The sequence below is a fragment of the Aspergillus multicolor genome (genome assembly GCF_047715735.1).
Source record: "Aspergillus multicolor strain CBS 133.54 unplaced genomic scaffold BDW74scaffold_11, whole genome shotgun sequence".
NCBI classification, from domain to species: Eukaryota; Fungi; Ascomycota; class Eurotiomycetes; order Eurotiales; family Aspergillaceae; genus Aspergillus; species Aspergillus multicolor.
In genome coordinates this window covers 228601-246652 of record NW_027395962.1, presented here as the reverse complement: position 1 = coordinate 246652, position 18052 = coordinate 228601, and the positions used below count along the sequence as shown (strand labels likewise).

Below are 18052 nucleotides of genomic sequence, written 5' to 3'. Positions count from 1 at the left end.
GAGTTTCTGCCCTGCTTTGCCTCTCGATTCATCCGCAATCTCCTGATTGGCCCAGTGCCGGATATCCGCCCCTGACTGATTAATGGCCCGTCAGATCTTTATCGTGCAACGTCGCTGTACCGCGCTTGCTAAGCGTCTCATTATCAAGCCATGGAATCTTCACGCACCGAGACTAGAGCCGGGCGGGCCTTCTTCGGTGGTTTCGGTGGGTTCGTAGTTGATATAAAGGCCCGCCGTGCCCTGCTGTCGAACTGTAGACTACTTACGAATCCAAGAAACCCGCAACCACACCCTAACCCTACCTACCACCAACCTACACCTCCAAGATACCACTCACACTAAATATGGAATCCTCCAAACTATTCACGCCGCTAAAGGTGGGCTCCATCAACATTGCCCACCGCATCACGCTCCCACCCATGACCCGCTTCCGCGTTGACGACGGCCACATCCCCCAAGAGCAGGTGGCCGAGTACTACGCGCAGCGCGCCGCCGTCCCGGGCACACTCCTGATCACCGAAGCGACGCTCGTCTCGACCCGGCCGGGCGTGTACACGAACGTCCCGGGGCTCTGGAGCAAGGAGCAGATCGCGCAGTGGCGCAAGGTCACGGACGCCGTGCACGCCAAGGGCAGCTTCATCTACAACCAGCTCTGGGCGCTTGGGCGGGTTGCGGACCCCGAGGCTACAAGGAAGGAGAATGGGCCGGATGCACGGGTTATGAGTAGCAGTGCGAGTCCGCTTGATCCGAATGGACCGGCGCCGAAGGAGATGAGCGAGGAGGATATCGCGGGTGTTATTGGGGATTTTGCGACGGCTGCGAAGAATGCGATTGAGGCTGGTTTTGATGGTGTTGAGATCCATGGCGCCAATGGGTACCTTGTTGATCAGTTTATTCAGAAGGCTGTCAATAAGCGCAGTGATCGCTGGGGTGGGAGTGTTGAGAACCGCGCGCGGTTCCCGCTTGAGGTGATCAAGGCTGTTGTTGAGGCGATTGGCGCGGACCGCACGGCTATCCGGTATAGTCCGTGGAACACGTTCCAGGGGATGGGCGTTGACTCGGACGAGGAGCTCATTGCGCAGTTTGGGTACCTAGCTAAGAAGACGGCGGAGTTCAAGCTTGCGTTTGTGCATCTTGTTGAGGCGCGGATTGCGGGCAACACGGAGACGGACGACACCGCTGGCCGGAACTTGGATTTCTTCTTCGAAGCGTATAACCGCGCCGGGCCGATCATGGTTGCTGGAGGGTATGTGGGTGAGACTGCGCGCGAGGCTGCCGATGTGCAGTACAAGGACTATGATGTTATGATTGCCATTGGGCGTCCGTGGACTGCCAACCCCGATCTTCCTTTCAAGGTCAAGAAGGGCATTCCCCTGCGTCCCTATGAGCGCGAGCACTTCTACACTGTGCGCAGCCCTAAGGGGTACATTGATTATGAGTTTAGCGAGGAGTTTAAGGCGTCTGCTGAAGCTCGGCTGTGAGCTTGTCTTTGCATAGCGTGTGATTGATTTGATGTATAGATGCATAGATGCATAGATGCGTATAGACTAATACAATGCGATAACCATTTGTGCTTTCAGATCGTAGCAGCGGTAGCATGTGCCAGATATCTGAATACCAGGCATCGTATAGTCTTCAAGTCTGCCTTCGTCCATGAGCAGGTAGCTTGGCCAAGTCCTTTTGGGCACTTCACCCGTCAGTCCTTATTTTGTTGAAGTAAGCGGTCCCAGGGCGCATCCCTCGCTTACTTAAGGGGGGGAACTGCGCGTTGTCAGCTAATGACCATCGCTTATACGAGTACTATGAACCACCCGTTGGCGGGGATCTGCTGCTATGGTAGTTGACCAAAGATGTCAAACATCCTCCAGAGGATCCTTTGACATAAGCTGATGCTCCAGCTTGGCTCGCATAGGACAGAATCGAATAGCCGGCATAGCCCCCTGGACACCCAGTGAAACCGATGATGGTTAGCCGAAGACAATTGATAGCTGAGCCTGAAAGGGCAGCACTGGCTACATCGTCCAGTAACATCTTCTCGTCTCTAAAGAGACTATCTGTTAGCCAGCATGGAAAGAACTTACATGGTCCGCAACTCCGCAGGCAGGTTACTCCGGACGACCACGTCCGTGCACTACTCAACAATTGATCCAACAGCTCAACAATCGCACTGTTAGCCTACGGAGTAGTACGGCAATGCAGCCGTAGCGGTGAGCAAAGTCTAATGTAATGGGTAGCTCGACCCCGGATTGACGATCGCCAGTGCCACATGATGATGAGCTTGGCTACGCACGAGCATGTGGACTGTGCAAGGCAAACACCGTCATGATCGTCGAGGATGAAGGCAAGCTCCGGTGTAGATCGCATGATGATGCAGAATGCACAACCGTAGTAGCTTCCTGAATCGTCTCTCCTGGTTAGCCGGAGTAGACGATAGCCCGTAAAATTCTCCGCGATGCTGGATGGCAGACGCTATCAACAAGGTTGAGACTATCCATTGTTATGGAGCGATAGTCGGCTTGCTTCCCTGATGGCGAGATCAGAAAGTGGAGCCCCAAGGCTCTTGGATATCGATAGCGGTGTATTTTCTGACACCGTACCATCGTAAGATCTGGCGGCCGAAAAATTAGGCTACAAGAGGCGAGCTTTCAAGATGTTGGTTTGAGCAATTGCCTTCAACTCCTTGTTCCAAGGCATGGATAAACAGGAACTTCCGCTCCACCGAACCGGTAAGCAGCGGCCCAGAGTTGGAATGTGGGGGACTGCAGGCTCGTAGCGGCTTCAATTTCCCCAGAGCCCTATCCCAAGGACCAGGTTCAGATGGCGGGACTTCCTGCGAGTACTAAGTGTGAGCGAAGCGTATCCTCCGTTCGGGCCCGATTTGCCTCTCGCCGAGTCGGTGGTGGGACTCGGCATTGGGGTCTGGAGTCTGGGGCGGAAGGCCCGGATGAATGGACGGCGAATTGCATGCTGAGATACGTGGTGGTGACGTTTTCCATGGTTGAGCAAGGCACGCTGCACATCTGCATCTTAACCACGATGTAGGATCTGGTACCGATATTTGGTGATGTGAATAATACCTCTTCAGCATGGTATGCTCTTTTCGGGGTGGGGTGCGACAGTCAACTCGAACCCGACTGCCGATTCCCCTCCATCCCGTGGCCTACATCATATCAAGGCTCGAACATACAGGTGGTCACAGTAATGGCAAAGATATCATGTGAACGCATTTCTGCTCTTCTAAGTTCTTGGCCGCGTTCAGCGGCGCAATTCTTATGCTTGGCGGGATCTGGTTACCGTCGTAAGACATACAGAATAGCCAACAGTAAGACAGACTAAGTAACGGGCTTCTCCTGCGTTGATTGCTGATTACACACTGTGGCGACGCAGCCCTACAGAGTCATCAGACTCCGGGGTAGATCTTAGATGTGTTCGTCATCGTTTGCGCCGATTCATCAAGTCGTTAGAGCGGCGACCCTTGTGAAGCTGTGTCGAACTGATGATGGAGCTTACCCCACAAACAGTGGATTAGGCTGTCGCTGACTGACTCGTATATAGCTATAGGCTATAGGGCACGTAGAAACTGTGTATGGGCCCATGGGGTAGATACGTACTTTCGCACAGTATTCTTGAGCTTCCTCCACGTGGGGTAAGTCCAAGCCGGGGAAGGACCAAGCCGGGGAAAAGGAAGTACTTGGTTACTGATTACCGATAACCGAGATTACTGTAGACGTGAAGCAGTTCTGTCATAGAGACAACGACGAACGACGCTCGCTGCCGGCCAACGGTGACAACAGGCCACAGCTCTCCGCACCCCCTTGTCTGACGCGATTAGGAAGGATTGCTGCCCATTTCGGGGTGCCACGGCCGATCGCCAGGGTAAATATATCAGCTGTTGTTAATTCGCTGGGATGCCATATCATATAATATCGGGACACGGCGAAGAGCAGCTCGGCATACAAGATACCCGCCTGAGATGCAGAATAAATGAATGATCTAGTCCGTAGCAAGCTCGACCACGAATGTGTACAAGCCGCTAACAGGTGATTTGTACCTTGTGCGATGCCTTCAAATCAAGCATTGCGTTCAAGGGTTGGGAGTATATTAATAACCCGAGAGGCAACCGATGGCTGCAGTGTCACCGTTAGGCCAGCCTAGCTGTAGAGAATTCGCACGAATTAAAACTGTCTGCAACGCATGGCACAGACGCTCTAGCTTAGCTTGTCAATAAATGCAGCAGGGATGTCGTTGGCCAAGAACGAACTATCGACTTCGTGTTCTCCATGGTTGCTGACAGGATGACTGCACGGATGGGTTCTCTTGCATTACGCCCAATGCGGAGCGGAGGTAGTCAACCAGAAAGACCACATAGTTGCCCTTGCGCATGCTCAGAGTTTCAGTTTAACGAGCAGCATCGGGCAAGGACCGCATTCGACATTGATTTTCATGCAAGGTCCCTAGTCGGCCGCTGAACAAATGAGGATAGACTCGCTGTTTCACAGACAAATTGCGCCAGTGTAGTACGAGCAAGGGGCAGTGCCCTAGTATTAAATAGCGTGGCCAAGCTACAAAGTCAGGAGCTATGAAAGGGTGAATATTGTTTTTAAGCAGCCATTTGACGATACCACGGCGACTGACAAAGATATTGTTGTATTCGCAGCACGAGCATCGTGACGACAACATCTGGCATCTGCCAAACTGCCAGCGATCTGGGCTCCTGTCAAACTTGTCACAGTTTCAAGCTAGTCGAGATAGCCTACAACAAAGTCGGACGGGAGCTCGATGAGATGTTGGAACCCCTTCGCAAGTGAAACCGTAATCTTATTTTGCCCACGGCGCGCCGGCGCTGTCGCATACTCCCGCTGGATCAGCTAGCGAGGATTAGGATTCTGCACCATGGGATGTCAAGTTGCCCAGAACCAGACAATCACCAGCGACCACTGGCGAATTTGTGCAGAGAGAACCCGCATACTAGCGGTGCCATAGCCACGCTGACACTAGACAGCCTCCCGTCCGGTCGGCGACTAATTTCTGGCCCCGGTTCCTACGGAGCCGCGTTGCGTCTGGACTTCGGAAAGTGGATTAATTCGCCTGCGCCGTCTCACTCTCAAGCACGGAAGGAGTTTGAACTGCATCAAATTGCGCCGGCCGATCTGTCGGAAGAACATGAACGCGCAAGACGGCGTCGTTGTTATGTTCTGATCATCGGCGCGGGAGACGGCGGCAGTATCCATTTGCCGAGCAACTGCAAATCTGCGAGATTTTCTCAACTGCCATCTGTTCAAGCTTTTGGGTTAGCGTAGGGATATGCCGAGGTTGAGGAGCAGGACCCACGTAGCTAGCCATGGCCATCGTCAGCGAATCGAGTTCCCACAGCCTTTCCAAATTAACCGATTCTCCGGCCGTCCGTAGCATCAGAAATTAGCTTGTTCCAAAGCTCCTTGCAGGCTGGAAGCGGGCTCCGGGTACGGAGGGCCCTGCATGAGCATGACTGCAAGTGCATCCAACCGCCCATCAAGAGAGCACGACTTGGATAGCTTTTGGATCGGCGTTGCGGAGAGAGAAAGCTAGCTCTTGTGCAACTGCAGTCGATCAGAAATCCAAAATCAATGACGGGCGAGCGGGTCACGGGGAGCTGACTAAGGCTCAGCAGCAACGTACCGGACTCCGTAGTCTGTATACGAGTGCGCGGAAGCCCCGGCAGTAGTCTGAGATCATGAGACCCCGTCTTACAAAGAATGCGATTCTCAGCTACGTAACAGAATAAGCCCTGCCCAGCGTGAGGATCCGAATCCAGGCAGGTTAAGACTCGTAGGACAAGGATTTCCCGCGAGCACAGGCGCAGAGGCGTCCATAGTCGATATTGGCGTACGGTAAGCGAAGGTTACAGGGCGTCATGGCAATCCTTAGACTGAGTCCAAGAGCCAACCATAAATCCTTGCAGCAAATGGCAACGCTTGTCATTGGCCAAGCCCCGGATATCCCCCATCAAGGCCTCCTCCGCCCTGTGTCCGGGGTTCGTATCCCTGCGTAATGGCCTGGTATCGTGTGGTATACCCAAGTTCGAGTTGCCCAACCAGTGTTCAAGCTGGAGTGCTCAACCACTGACCAGTAACTGACTGACCTGCCGCTTTCAGTATGGAAGACTGTTCAGGGTCACAAAATGATTTGCAATTGCCATTCCCTTCGCCCTTGCCCCCGCTAATTTCTCCGCACTCTGCCTGTTGGGGTTGAGGAGTCGTCGCCCACGGTTCCGGGGACTTCTCCTGCCTATATCAATCCCTGCTGCGCTCGTGCGGTTCGACTTCTCATCTTCAGCTCATTGTCTCCGAGTCTCAAGAGTCCCAGTCACTATATCGACGATCGCAAAGTTCCGCTAAACGCTGCTAAACCGCCCGGCGTGACTCTAAGCGTCCCCAGTCATCCCCTTTTGTGGATAGAAAACGCACATCAATTCTTTCTCCCAGACCCTCGCCTCCACTTCGAGCGAGTCAATTCTCACTGGATTATTTTCGCTTTTTTCCCATTTCCACCGGGGAATAATTCAAATCAAAACAAAACGGAAGGCGAGCTAGCTGATCAACTATCAACGGTCCTTCCTCCCTGTTTGGGTAAGTTGCTGCCAACCTGCGCTCGTCCGGCCTGTCGTCCATCCAGCCCATTGCATACTTATTCCCTCTCCTCCCGGCTCCATCTGCTTGCTTGCTCTTCTCCCCATCTTCCTTGTTCTCTTTTCCCCAGGTCTTCCAACAAGCTTGACAAGTGCTCTTGTTTGACCCGCCCCAGCTGTGCTGTGTGCCACTTTTTTCTCCTTACCTTATTTTTTTCCCCTCGAGCCGAGCCTCGACTTTTCCCTCTCCAGCTAGCTGGATTTGCCTAAAAAATAAACCGACAAAACAAAAAAAAATTCGAAACTGACCTCGAGAAGTTCAATTGCATAAAATATCATCATGTCTGCCGAACAGAACCACGGATTCGAGAAAGATGTCAGTGGCGGCGCCCCTGCTGCTCCTGCGCCCGCTGCTCCCAATGCGCCTATGGGAGCCAACGGTCTTCCTGGCGGCATGACTGCTGAGGAGCACCGATCGCGCTTTGGCTACGGTCCTCTGTCGCATGTCAACACCCAGGAGGCTGTTCTCCGCCCGTTCGGTGGTGAGTTCCAGCCGGGTCTGTACAAGTCTGTCGAGACGCGCAAGTTCGCCAACCCAGCTCCGCTTGGTCTGTGTGCTTTCGCCTTGACCACTTTCGTCCTGAGCTGTATCAACATGGGAGCGCGTGATATCAGCGCACCCAACATTGTTATCGCTTTGGCTTTTGGTTACGGTGGTCTCGTTCAGCTGCTTGCTGGCATGTGGTAAGTGCTGCCTTTCGTGCTGCATTGGAGCAGTAGACAGAAAGCTAACATGCGCGTCGCATAGGGAAATGGCTATTGGAAACACTTTTGGTGCCACTGCTCTGTCCTCTTATGGTGGTTTCTGGCTCGCATTCGCCATTGTCCTCACTCCCGGCGGTTTCAACATCCAGAGCGCTCTCACGGAGAATGGCGATGAGACCATGTTCTACAACTCGTTCGGATTGTTCCTGATGGTAAGTGCTTGAACAACGATGTGCTCGCGAGCGATTGGCGCTGACAGAATTCCCAGGGCTGGTTCATCTTCACCACCATTATGCTCTTCTGCACCCTGCGATCCACCGTCGCCTTCTTCTCGCTGTTCTTCTTCCTCGACATCACCTTCCTGCTCCTCGGTGTTGGTTACATCCAGCGTAACGATGCCGGTGTTCCCAACCCTCCCGTTATCAAGGCCGGTGGTTTCTTCGGTCTTCTGGCTGCCTTTGCTGCTTGGTACAACGCCCTTGCCGGTATTGCCGACAGCAGCAACAGCTTCTTCGTCATCCCGGTCGCCCATTTCCCGTGGTCCCCCACCGGCCGTGCTCGTCGCGACAAGACCGAGCGCGAGACTGTTTAAATCCTTCACAATTCTTACAACGAACAGGTCGGATAGCAAGAGGGCTATCTGGCGCGTGGAGGACAGTCACAACTTGCAGATATAGTATAGACTGCAATAATATCCCCAGATACCCGATCGCAAGATCATCGTTGCAAAAGAGCCGTCGTTTTGATTATGAAGTTATGGATACCGATATATGGGTTCGACGTGCTTGGTAACGAAGAAATGGTCTTGCGGTATATGAACGTTTTTTCTTTGTGGTTTCCTATCCGATGCCGTTAATATTTTTGATTAGTTTTAGTTCAGTTTAATGAAATTGTGATGATTCAAGAACATACCTGGTCCATTATCTTCTGCTTTCCAATAATCTGCATCTCATGCCTTCAATTCATTGAGGCTTCAACTCCTTCGCCTCGAGCAATATAAGATGCAAATAAGCTGCAATCTTAGCCAGTCAAGTGTCACACGTTAGTACAGCAGATCAAGTTGGCAGATGAAGTTGGTTGCATGAAGTAGTCGAGTTCTGTGCCCTTTATGAGTGCCAGAGCAAGAGGCCACAGCCCAGAGCTCAAGGTCCTTCCCACATGGACGAAGATATTTCCGTCGATAAGGTACACCCGGTCATGAGTATAGCAATAACAAGACACAAGAATAGTATGCGGCGAGGGTCAAGACTCAAGCGCATCCAAAGTCCAAACCTATGAGTCTGGGTACATTCTGAACAAGAGGAGCGCAAGAAACAAAAAGCACAGAAATATAGCGCGCTGCGAAGGGGGTAGCCTAGGTAGATATATGTATCACCAAAATTTCCCGCGGTGGGGATACATCGGGGTTTTCTCGGTGCGTGGTTCGTTCGCAGTGAGGCATTTGCTGCTTGCCAAGTCAAGTTTGATGATGTGATATGTCTGTGGGCGGGTGAAACTCGGTCGGGGGAAGCTCGGGCTCTCGACTTACTCCATCACGGCATGGGACGGATGGTGCCGGGGACTAGTTTACGGAGTGCTAGCTGTTTAAGGAGGGACTTGTTGGATGGCACCTGTCAGACTGACTCGGTGCATTGTTATAGCTGCTTATTTTATTATTCTCAGGGATTGATGGTGTTTTTCTGACTATATGGATGTGATTCTGTAAAGGTTGAAGAAGAAAAGTGTTGACGGGGCGGGTCGGGATGCCGAGCTGCCATGTCAGACTCAGACTCAGGTCCGAGCGAGTTCCGACTGGGCTGATGTGCAGGGACCCAGGGAGCTGATCAGTTCACAGCTGCAGAAGCAGGCTTGGCGGTTCTAGGCCGTGCAGACACCGGCTGGTCCAATTCCAGGCTTGCTGGAGTATCATTGACTGATCATCTTGCTAATTTTTGATCAGAGATCGGACGCCATATATATTGTTTTGCAATACCGGGGGTATATGTAGATATATTCATCACGACATGGCTCATCTCATGTACCATGTCTCATTAGCTAGATAGATACATATATATATAATATCATCTCAATTACTGTTTATACAATGCGGGTGCGGAGCCGGCGTCGTTTGGAGTTCGTCCCACAACGCTCGCAACGGGCCCAGATAGCACCGGTCGACGTAAAAGTAGCCAAACAGGATGGCACGAAGCTCCTGCCACGACTGGACGCCCTGCAGGCGCACTGCGGAGGCGAGCTCGTTGACGAAGTAATTCCGCTGTGGTAGCATCCCGCTGCTGCACGCGCCGACGAAGAGCAGCCATATCAGCAGGCCCCGGCATAGGTGGTAGCACCCCGCGCGAATGGTAGACTCGAGAGCCAACTGTAAGGCTATAATCGGCTTAGGGAAGACCGGCGCAATCTGCGGATAAAAGTCCCAAATAGCAGTATTATGGAACAACAGGCACGCCAATCGGACGCAGCCCTCGATCGATGCGTCTCCCTTTACTTCGCCTGACGACGTGTATCGGTCGCTGTGGAGTGCGTACTCCATGTAAAGCACTTCGGTATTGTAGTAGCACTCGGTTTCTTCGTCAAAGTCCTGTTCTTGTGGACCACCTTTGACCCATTCCGCATACCAAACGAGATCGGTCAGGTCGTAGATGATTTGGGACATGGTATCACTAAAAATGCCGGGTATCTGAATTAAGCTCACCAAGCTAGATGCGGTTGATTCTAGCTCTTTAGTCGGAGGAGTGATGGTAAAGTTCTTTGGCCGGGCATAGCGGACAAACGGGAATATGGGCTTAGTCAAGGACATGCATGCGACACGAATATCGGTCCTGCTAAAGGTCAAAACACACTCGGCGAGGATATTTGAATAAAAGACTGACCATGAAATTTGGAATCGAACATTGTCGGCGACATCTGCAAAACTAACCCTCATTCCAACCATCTGTCTTAACCCTGCGAGATGAATCTTGAGATAGTCGGGATCACCCGTTGCAATCTGTGCCGGTCAGCAGAAGCTTAGCAAGCGGCGCGCGAAATGTCATACCTCAACCGTCAGTAGGACAGACACCGCAGCAATCAGCTCATCGCTGGCGGCCTTGATGGGATCTGATAATCCCTCATTGACTAATCTGATAGTCTCACCACGGTGATGGAATGTGTCAAGAAGTAGTAAGCTCGAGCTTTTCTTCTCGTCTGTCAATGGAAACTCGCCGGATTCGAGGGCGGAATTCGTCGCGGCGACACAAATACAAGCATGCAACGAGGCGGGATCGTGGGACACAAGAGAAGCCCAATGGGCCTCTAACTTGGCACCATACCGACGTTGTAACGGATATGCGAGTCGTGTCAGTTTGCATAAGACTATCCTCGTTAGCACAAGAGTATATCCAATTGCGTATGAACGCTCTTACAGTGTTGCAAATGCCGGTACATGCGCTCCGAAAGAGGAGTATGCATCGTGCTGAACGGATCACTCGTCCCTTGCCCTACATATGTGTACGGTGAGGGATCCTGGACAACGGCAAGGGCCTGGCTCTTGGGCGGGATCCCATAGTTGTCGACAGGAGCCTCGGATACAATAGGATATTCATGAACCATCTCAACATGCCCCGGCTCCTCCTCCTTTATAGGCTGGTCATCGGGAGACGGTGATTTCGACGGCGAGGACGACGAAGAGTAATGTTGAGCAGGCAGCGGTGTACTTGACGCCTTGCGGGAAGTCTGTCGAGGCGCCTCGGCGGGAAATGCGGTCTCGGTGGTACCGGCAGCAGTCGTCGAGCTGGAGGCGGCCGTTTCCGCAGGCTGGTATGCGAGATGCTTCCAGGCCTTGCTCTTGTACCGTTTATTCGTCTCGAGTCTCTTCTTGCGGTTGTGCTCGGACATGACATGGGACCGGATGAGTTTCAGTGTTTCCTCGCGAGTGCCCTCCGCGACGGACTGCGGGTCGTTATGGACCCAAAAGAGGGTCGAACGACCCTGCGACGCATTGCCCTGCTTTCGAGGCTTGCGGACTTTGGTAGCAGCTGTTTTCCCTGAGCCTCGACCCGAGTCGCCAGCGACCGGTGGTTGTGCGGCATGAGTCGCGTCGGGGACGCTGGGTGCTGTCGGCGGAGGTGCATAGGCGGGCACGGATAGCGGCGGCGGCGCGGAGGAGGGCGAATATATAGACTGAGGTAGCGGATAATGGTGATAGTGGTAGTTCTGGGGTATAGTCGGGGTATTAATGCTGTCGTGAGCCCAGGGGGCTGGCCGGGAGACGATAGGGTAGATGGGGAGAGAGTGGTCGGCGACCGGAGGATGAGCCATGGAGGGAGGAAGGGAATTCTTGGCGTCCATCGCGCAGGCGCAGCAGTTCACAGATCTCGCTGGCGATCTTCATGGGCACTCATTATTTTCCTGGATGGGCAGCTGGCAGGGGCAAGGCGAGCGGAGAATGGGGGAAGAGTTGAAGGAGCAGCTGGAGGAAAAGCTGAATGGTCAGCGCACTGCCCCTATCAGGAAAAGCCCATGTTCTTGCGACACGGGGCTCGATGGCAGTGGACACGCTGGGCTGGGCGTTGGATTATGAAGAATGTGACGGAGAAGACGCGAGAGGAGGAAAGAAAGAATTGGTCGTGGTCGAGTCTTGGTCCTAGTTTTCTTAGTGCAAGAGGCTGAGATGAAGCACAATAATAATGAATCTGAACAAAGCCGCGTCCGGAGGGGACTTGCCAGGCCATCAGACACCAGAGCCAGCATCTCCGAATCCTGCTTTTCACCTCGCTTTTCTCGTTCTCGCGTTTCTCCTCTTCTTCAGGCCCATTTGCAGCCAATCAAGCCGCCGGCTGGCCATGTTCTGGATCTCGGATGCTGCGGCTGCCGGCGTCCGAGTGGAGCTCGGTTCCCGTGGATAAACGATAACCGTACAACGCGCCTAGATTGCTCGGGTATATCTTCCTCCCATATGGCTCTCCTTGCGTGCCTTGGATCTGTCAATTCATGTTCACTTATGACACAGTTGTTGTATTCGCTATTACTACATCGTGCGCCCGCGCTGCGAGCTGTATGCAATTGAATGACAGAATGGTAACAATAGCAGGAGAATAGGGATAAAATTGGAGATAACAACGCATAGAGATAACACGGGTCGCAAGGTGCCGCCATCCGGAACGCTAGACGAGCGTCACGAAAATCCCGCGCGTGGAAACACAGAGATTGTATCCAACTGCTCCAATCCGCCCATGGTGCCCTGTTGTCCGTTGGTTGTCTGCCACCCTTGACCTTGTGGTACAACCGAGCTTTGTCGGAACGGATTTGTACTTCCTGTAGGCGTAGGCCGAAGGGGCGCGGCAGATGGCTGTAGTCCCTGAGACTGCTGGGGTGGGACGGATGAGCTTCGAGCGAAAGGATTTGTTCCCGTTCGCTGGGGCTGGAGAGCTGCTGGCTGCTGGGGTGGCTGAGGCTGTTGAAGAGCCTGCGGAAATGGCTCGGGAGGGCTAGGAGTAAAAGACGGGTTGGCTGTGGATAGCCGCTTCGCAAAGGGATTCGTGTTCTGGCGGTTCATGGGCGATGGTTGCACAGTCGATCCCGTCGGGGTGTTCATCAGCATTGATTGCCTGAAGGGATTAGTTGTCTGCGGTTGAAGGGTAGCCGGTGACGGCTGTTGCTGCGGGAAGGCCGCGACATTGTTCTGCGGGATTGGCGGAAGTTGAGATTGGAATCCTTGAGTCTGGGGTTGCGGCGTGTAGCCACCAAATCCGGCACCGGTTGGGGTCGATTGAAGGGGCGCAGGCACTTGCTGTTGACCGAACTGGTTGGTGTTTTGTGCGGCAAATGGTCCTACAAACGGCGGCTGCTGGCCGAATCCAATGGGCTGCTGACCGAACTCGGCGGGCTGGGGTTGCTGCTGGAACCCTGTCTGTTGTGCGTAGAATGCGGGCTGTTGACCAGGAAAGCCAGTCTGTTGAAACTGCATGCCTTGTTGCGGCTGTTGCTGAAATTGAGCTGGCTCAATGGAGTCGAAGAAGTCTATAAGGTTTGATGGGGCCGCCCTCGGTTGGGAGCTGGGCTCCGTCTTTGGTCGAGGAGGCGTAGGGTTCGCGTTGCTGGCGGGCTTATCACCAGTTGCCGATGCTGCCGCGAAGGCACTGCTGCTTCCACCTTTTCCTTTCCGTGCAAGGTATTCCCTCCGGCGCTGATTAAAGTCCGGATCGTTCAAGTCATCCTCAAGAAGACGTGTCAGATCAGTGGACGCGTGCTTCAACTTCGGTATTTCTAGCCTCGTTGCTGATTCGAAATGTCGAGCAACTCCCAGAAACTTGACGACCTCTTCTGTTTGCGCGGCGAAAGTCTTGTAAATCTCCAGCGCGCGTTCGCTATCAGGGCGTGACATTTCAAAATAATGTTCTACCCGCGATTAGTGATAACTGCCCAGATGTTGCGGTATGCCTAGCCTACCTAGAACATTGATAGTTCCCTCATTCATGACCGAATAGAGAGTCAATAAGTCTAAAGTAAGAAGACGGAATGCGGTCAAGCTTATTTCGTTTTCGACTTCGTCGGTTAGGAACTGATACTAGTTAGCCACAGTCCAACAATAGGTAGATATCAGGTGCTGACATCGCATCTCAATAGCTCCTTGATCTGTCTTTGAACGACTTCCGTTTCCCGCAACAGACCTTTTTCAACGGTAAGCCGTTTCATCCGACCCTGTCCGCTCCGTACGTAGTCGGTCTTTGTCTGCTCGAATGCTTTTGCGCGGGCAAGGAGGTATTGAGAGTACCGTCGGATATTGCGCCCTTGCGGTTGAACTGCGTCACAAGTCGATTAGCATCGTAACAACGAAATATCCTGGTGAGCGCACCCTCTGATAGTCCGTGAACGGCGATTTTCCTTGGATTCTCCGCCATGTATTGTAGCGTGGCGTCCAACTGGCCCTCGCGGATCATAAAGTGGATTACGATGAGGGCCTTGAATGCGATCGTCCATGTCGTGTCGCGAACCCGAAGATGCAATGTCCGAAATATCTCGGCGACTCCAGCTTCGCCTGTATGCGTCGCTACCAGGATGTGTTCGATGTATTTCGACTTAGGGGCCGCAAGCTACAACAAGAAAACAGACCATCAGCATTCTGCAGGCAGGTAAGTGCGCGAAGCAGAGATTCTACTGACCTTGACCTTGGTGGCCCCTTTAACCGACTTCTCAAAGTTTTGGGCCATTGTCGAGGTTGTCTGCGGTGTCTAAAGTCGCGACGGGATTGCAAGGATATCTTAGCGCAGGTTCGGGCGGTTTCAGGGTGCTAGCAACGCCAATTGTGGCAGAAGAATTTGGCAATGACTACTGTAGACCGTGGATTGTTTCGTTTACGCCAGTTCCCATTGAAGTCATGGTGGATTAAGCCATCCCGAGAAACGTGGATCAGGAGAACAGAAACGACAGATAGGGACAGTTCGTAAGTGATCGGTCCAGCCGGTGATGCCGATGTAATGATGCACTGTATCACAGGACCCTCCGATCAACTGGGCGGGTGGAATGGGCAAAGTTCGCAAGCCGGAGCGGTCGTGTCGTGGAGGGTGAAAGCGAGGAGCATCACGACGGCGGGCTCAAGTCCGACGCCGCCTTCTTTGGTTTGGCTGCCTAAGGTCCACATCGTCTCAGGCACTCTACAAGATGACAACCTTGAGCCACAACGATGGATATAGTGGAAAGCCAGTCAACGCTGGGTGAGCAATTATAGTTTATAACCCAATTGTCATTTTTCAGTCCCTCTGGGGCTGGGGCGCGTTTTCTTTTAATCAACCAATCTTTTCGTCGGCAAATGTATATATGGGGTGAAAGTCTAAGAAATGTATAACCTCACTTACACTTTGACCATGCTACCTCTTGATTATACATCAACTTTTCTCCTGGGCTGGCACTAATAATCTTACCAGTTCTTATGAAGATATTGTAGACGGCAGTCTATCACTGACCTGCCTAAGGAATCAAAATGGCGATGACCATGACATCTCTTAATATGGTACGAGCTGAGGAAATCACCTCGTCCATGAGAATAACAGGGCCTTCGGTCTCTCAGGTCTCCCTCTCAAGTCTTTCTATCAAGTCTCTCTCTCAACTCTCTTTCTCTCTTCTCTCTTTCTCTTTTCTCTCTTCTCCTTATTATTTCTCTTTTAACACCCTATATCTGGACTCCTCTCTCGTGGATCCCTCTCTCACTTGACTCCCGTGCATTCTTCTCTCTATTCTAGGAACAGTGACACCTGAACTCTTGTGTTGATGCCTACGCTTGTTTCTTCTTCTCTCACTTCATTACTCTCGTTCTTTTCCATCCCAACACATCTCCGTGAGCTTTCATACCAGCGAACTTCTTTCCCCTTCCCTTTACCCAGTGACTTGAGTCTATCCATGGCTTCTCCCCCTAGTGAAGTTGTTGCTGTTACAAGTTCAGACAATGGAGACCAATGCTCTAGACATGCGTATCAGGCCACCAAAATTGAGATGGTCCTCGGACTCGAGAAAATTCTTGTGTTGTATGGTCAAGTACTTTGAAAAGGACCACTCCGGCTTTCAGGCTGTGTTTAATGCTTGCTTTCGGAAAGAGCTTGCCGAGTCTGGCTTCAAGGAGGACGAGTTTATTGGATGGCCTGCACTCAATAGCCAGTGGACTCACATGAAGTCCAGAGGAGACCCCATATGGGAGGACATACACCAGGCAGACTCTGACCCCGAGGCGGTTCTGTCATTTATTCAGGTGATTGAGGACACTGCAGTCTCGATCGGCCATTATCTGGACAGGAAACCGTCGAACAGTGTTGGTTCTTCGAAGTTTACGACTCCTGTCGCATGTGGAGAGAAAGTAAGTAACCGAAACTATTTTTTTTTGGACATTTGATGACTGACCGTTTTAGAATGCCAGAAGACAGCTATTCCAGACAGAGAGTTCACCTATTGTGCCTCCACGCCTTGATGCAGAGCCCGTACGTGGATGTGCGATATTGTTAGCTAGAAAATAACTCACCTAGGTAAAGGGTTCAACCGACGATCTCTTTAGCATTACCACCTCGCAGCAGGATGTTGAGAACGCCCCAAGCCTGGCTGAGCCTGCGCCTGCGCCTGTGCCTCTCTGCAGGGCTGGGATCGAGTCTTGCTTCTGGTGTTATACCGAAAGCCTCAATAAAGTAAGTTTGGAAGAACTCAGTAACATTCACCGCTGACTTTTGTAGAAAGCAACTGAGGGAATGGGAAGCACGCAGCTTCCTCCGCTGTTATACCGGTGGTGGAATGTCAAATCACAAGGACTCAATTTGGAGGGCTCATTCGTCGCCGGCATGTTTGCAGGCCTGCTCAGGGGCTTTTTTGAACCATACACAATCACAGATGACGAGTTCAGCAACCTCTTTGAGAGCCACATCCGGCGTGAGCAAACCCCGTCTCCTTTCATTTCAACTTTCCAGTCCCTCCTCGCACCGGTACACCGGGGTCTAAGGGAGGGCAAAGGTGCATCAATAGCCATTTATGACTCCAGAAAAATAACGTCAAAGGCATATTCCGCTCATTATTTCGTCCGCGAGCACAAGCTTTTGGGGAAGATAGGGCGGACCTACCATGGTGGAGGGGAGTATCTTGTATGGGGTCAGATTAACAGCGATGCTGTTATTTGTAGCTTCGAGGTGGCTAAACTTTCTGCTATTGCTGCCGAGCACCCAGATATCCACCAATTCTTGCAGCTGGACCTAATTGCTAGCCACACTAGAGCTAGACGGCCGCTACACAACGCCATGACACAAGCAGCAATGTTCCTGGACAAGAAAGCCGGCGCCACGGTTGGAAAGATCTTGTCCTTCCTTGAAGTCCCGCAGGAATTTTGCCGCATTGTAAGTGAAAGCATGGCATATTCGTGGCGGGTAAAAAACAAGCGCATCCCCTGGAGAGACTTCTTTGAAGGCGTTGAGCTCGGTTTTAGGGGCGAGCCAGTCATGACCGCATTGCGCAGGCCTGACACCACCCTCGAGACGAATGCCGACATCCCTTCTGGTGAATTTGATTCTGACCTCGAGATAATTGATATATCTTCTGATGATGAGGGCGACGATTCGGACGGCATTATTGCTTACCCCAATGAAGACGACAGAAACGACAAAGACGCGGCTGAGGCTATGGAGGAGACGCCCTCACCATCTCCCCGGCGCGACGGAATTGCCAAATCTTCTTGCTTGACATCGGACAATGGTCAAAGAACACAGCCTTTCAGTGCTGATTCCGCGTGGATTATCATCGACAGCTCTGACGATGAGATGCCCGACGTCGTGGAGCCTTGTTTTCAGGGAACATAGTTGAAGAGATAGAGTCCGCTGACCTATTTGCGAGTAACCGGGCTCGCGTACTTTCTGCAATGAACGAGTACTGATTATGACTGATTTACCTCGCCACCTCATCGGTGCAAATGTGGTCCGGATCAGTTTGTTGGACGCGAAAGGATTGATTACCTGAAGGGAAGCTTAAGTCCGCATGAGCTTGATTTGCTAAGTGGTTGCTTGAACAGATAGGAAAGGTGAAGGTTGAGTTGATAGGAAAGAGTTGAGTGGCAATTGCGAAAAGGCGTTTATGGGACGATGGCATTTCGTTATTTGGCTTGCCAAGTTCCGGAACGAGAGCTGCAAGGATTGCCAGTGTACTAACTTTCCGCCTAAGAGGGTCGTCTACGTGGGTGCT

At 52.3% G+C, this 18052-nt stretch overlaps 5 protein-coding genes across 5 annotated transcripts; 3 read left to right on the top strand and 2 right to left on the bottom strand.

Annotated features, from left to right (window-relative positions):
* The first annotated feature begins 62 nt into the window (after positions 1-62).
* Positions 63-1757, top strand: BDW74DRAFT_16340 (alkene reductase). The gene has a single exon (XM_073726101.1). The coding sequence runs from the start codon at positions 345-347 to the stop codon at positions 1479-1481; it is 1137 nt and encodes a 378-aa protein (XP_073584135.1). The 5' UTR covers positions 63-344; the 3' UTR covers positions 1482-1757.
* A 5190-nt stretch (positions 1758-6947) lies between these two features.
* On the top strand, positions 6948-7964 carry BDW74DRAFT_177779 (acetate uptake transporter family protein; the record flags this gene model as incomplete). The annotated part of the gene is made up of 3 exons (XM_073728982.1): positions 6948-7351; positions 7416-7584; positions 7641-7964. The coding sequence occupies 3 exons, from the start codon at positions 6948-6950 to the stop codon at positions 7962-7964; spliced, it is 897 nt and encodes a 298-aa protein (XP_073584134.1).
* Positions 7965-9333: 1369 nt separating this feature from the next.
* Positions 9334-11918, bottom strand: BDW74DRAFT_152604 (uncharacterized protein). Its single transcript, XM_073724397.1, has 4 exons — positions 10774-11918; positions 10407-10723; positions 10243-10358; positions 9334-10191 (listed from the first exon to the last, which is right to left on the bottom strand). The coding sequence occupies exons 1-4, from the start codon at positions 11696-11698 to the stop codon at positions 9438-9440; spliced, it is 2112 nt and encodes a 703-aa protein (XP_073584133.1). The 5' UTR covers positions 11699-11918; the 3' UTR covers positions 9334-9437.
* Positions 11919-12309: 391 nt separating this feature from the next.
* Positions 12310-14904, bottom strand: BDW74DRAFT_152602 (ENTH domain protein). Its single transcript, XM_073724396.1, has 5 exons — positions 14512-14904; positions 14205-14442; positions 13961-14151; positions 13799-13910; positions 12310-13747 (listed from the first exon to the last, which is right to left on the bottom strand). The coding sequence occupies exons 1-5, from the start codon at positions 14557-14559 to the stop codon at positions 12525-12527; spliced, it is 1812 nt and encodes a 603-aa protein (XP_073584132.1). The 5' UTR covers positions 14560-14904; the 3' UTR covers positions 12310-12524.
* An 887-nt stretch (positions 14905-15791) lies between these two features.
* On the top strand, positions 15792-17673 carry BDW74DRAFT_177776 (uncharacterized protein; the record flags this gene model as incomplete). The annotated part of the gene is made up of 4 exons (XM_073728981.1): positions 15792-16196; positions 16249-16317; positions 16369-16518; positions 16564-17673. 4 exons carry the CDS (start codon positions 15792-15794, stop codon positions 17671-17673), a joined length of 1734 nt encoding a protein of 577 aa, XP_073584131.1.
* Between the last annotated feature and the right edge of the window lie 379 nt (positions 17674-18052).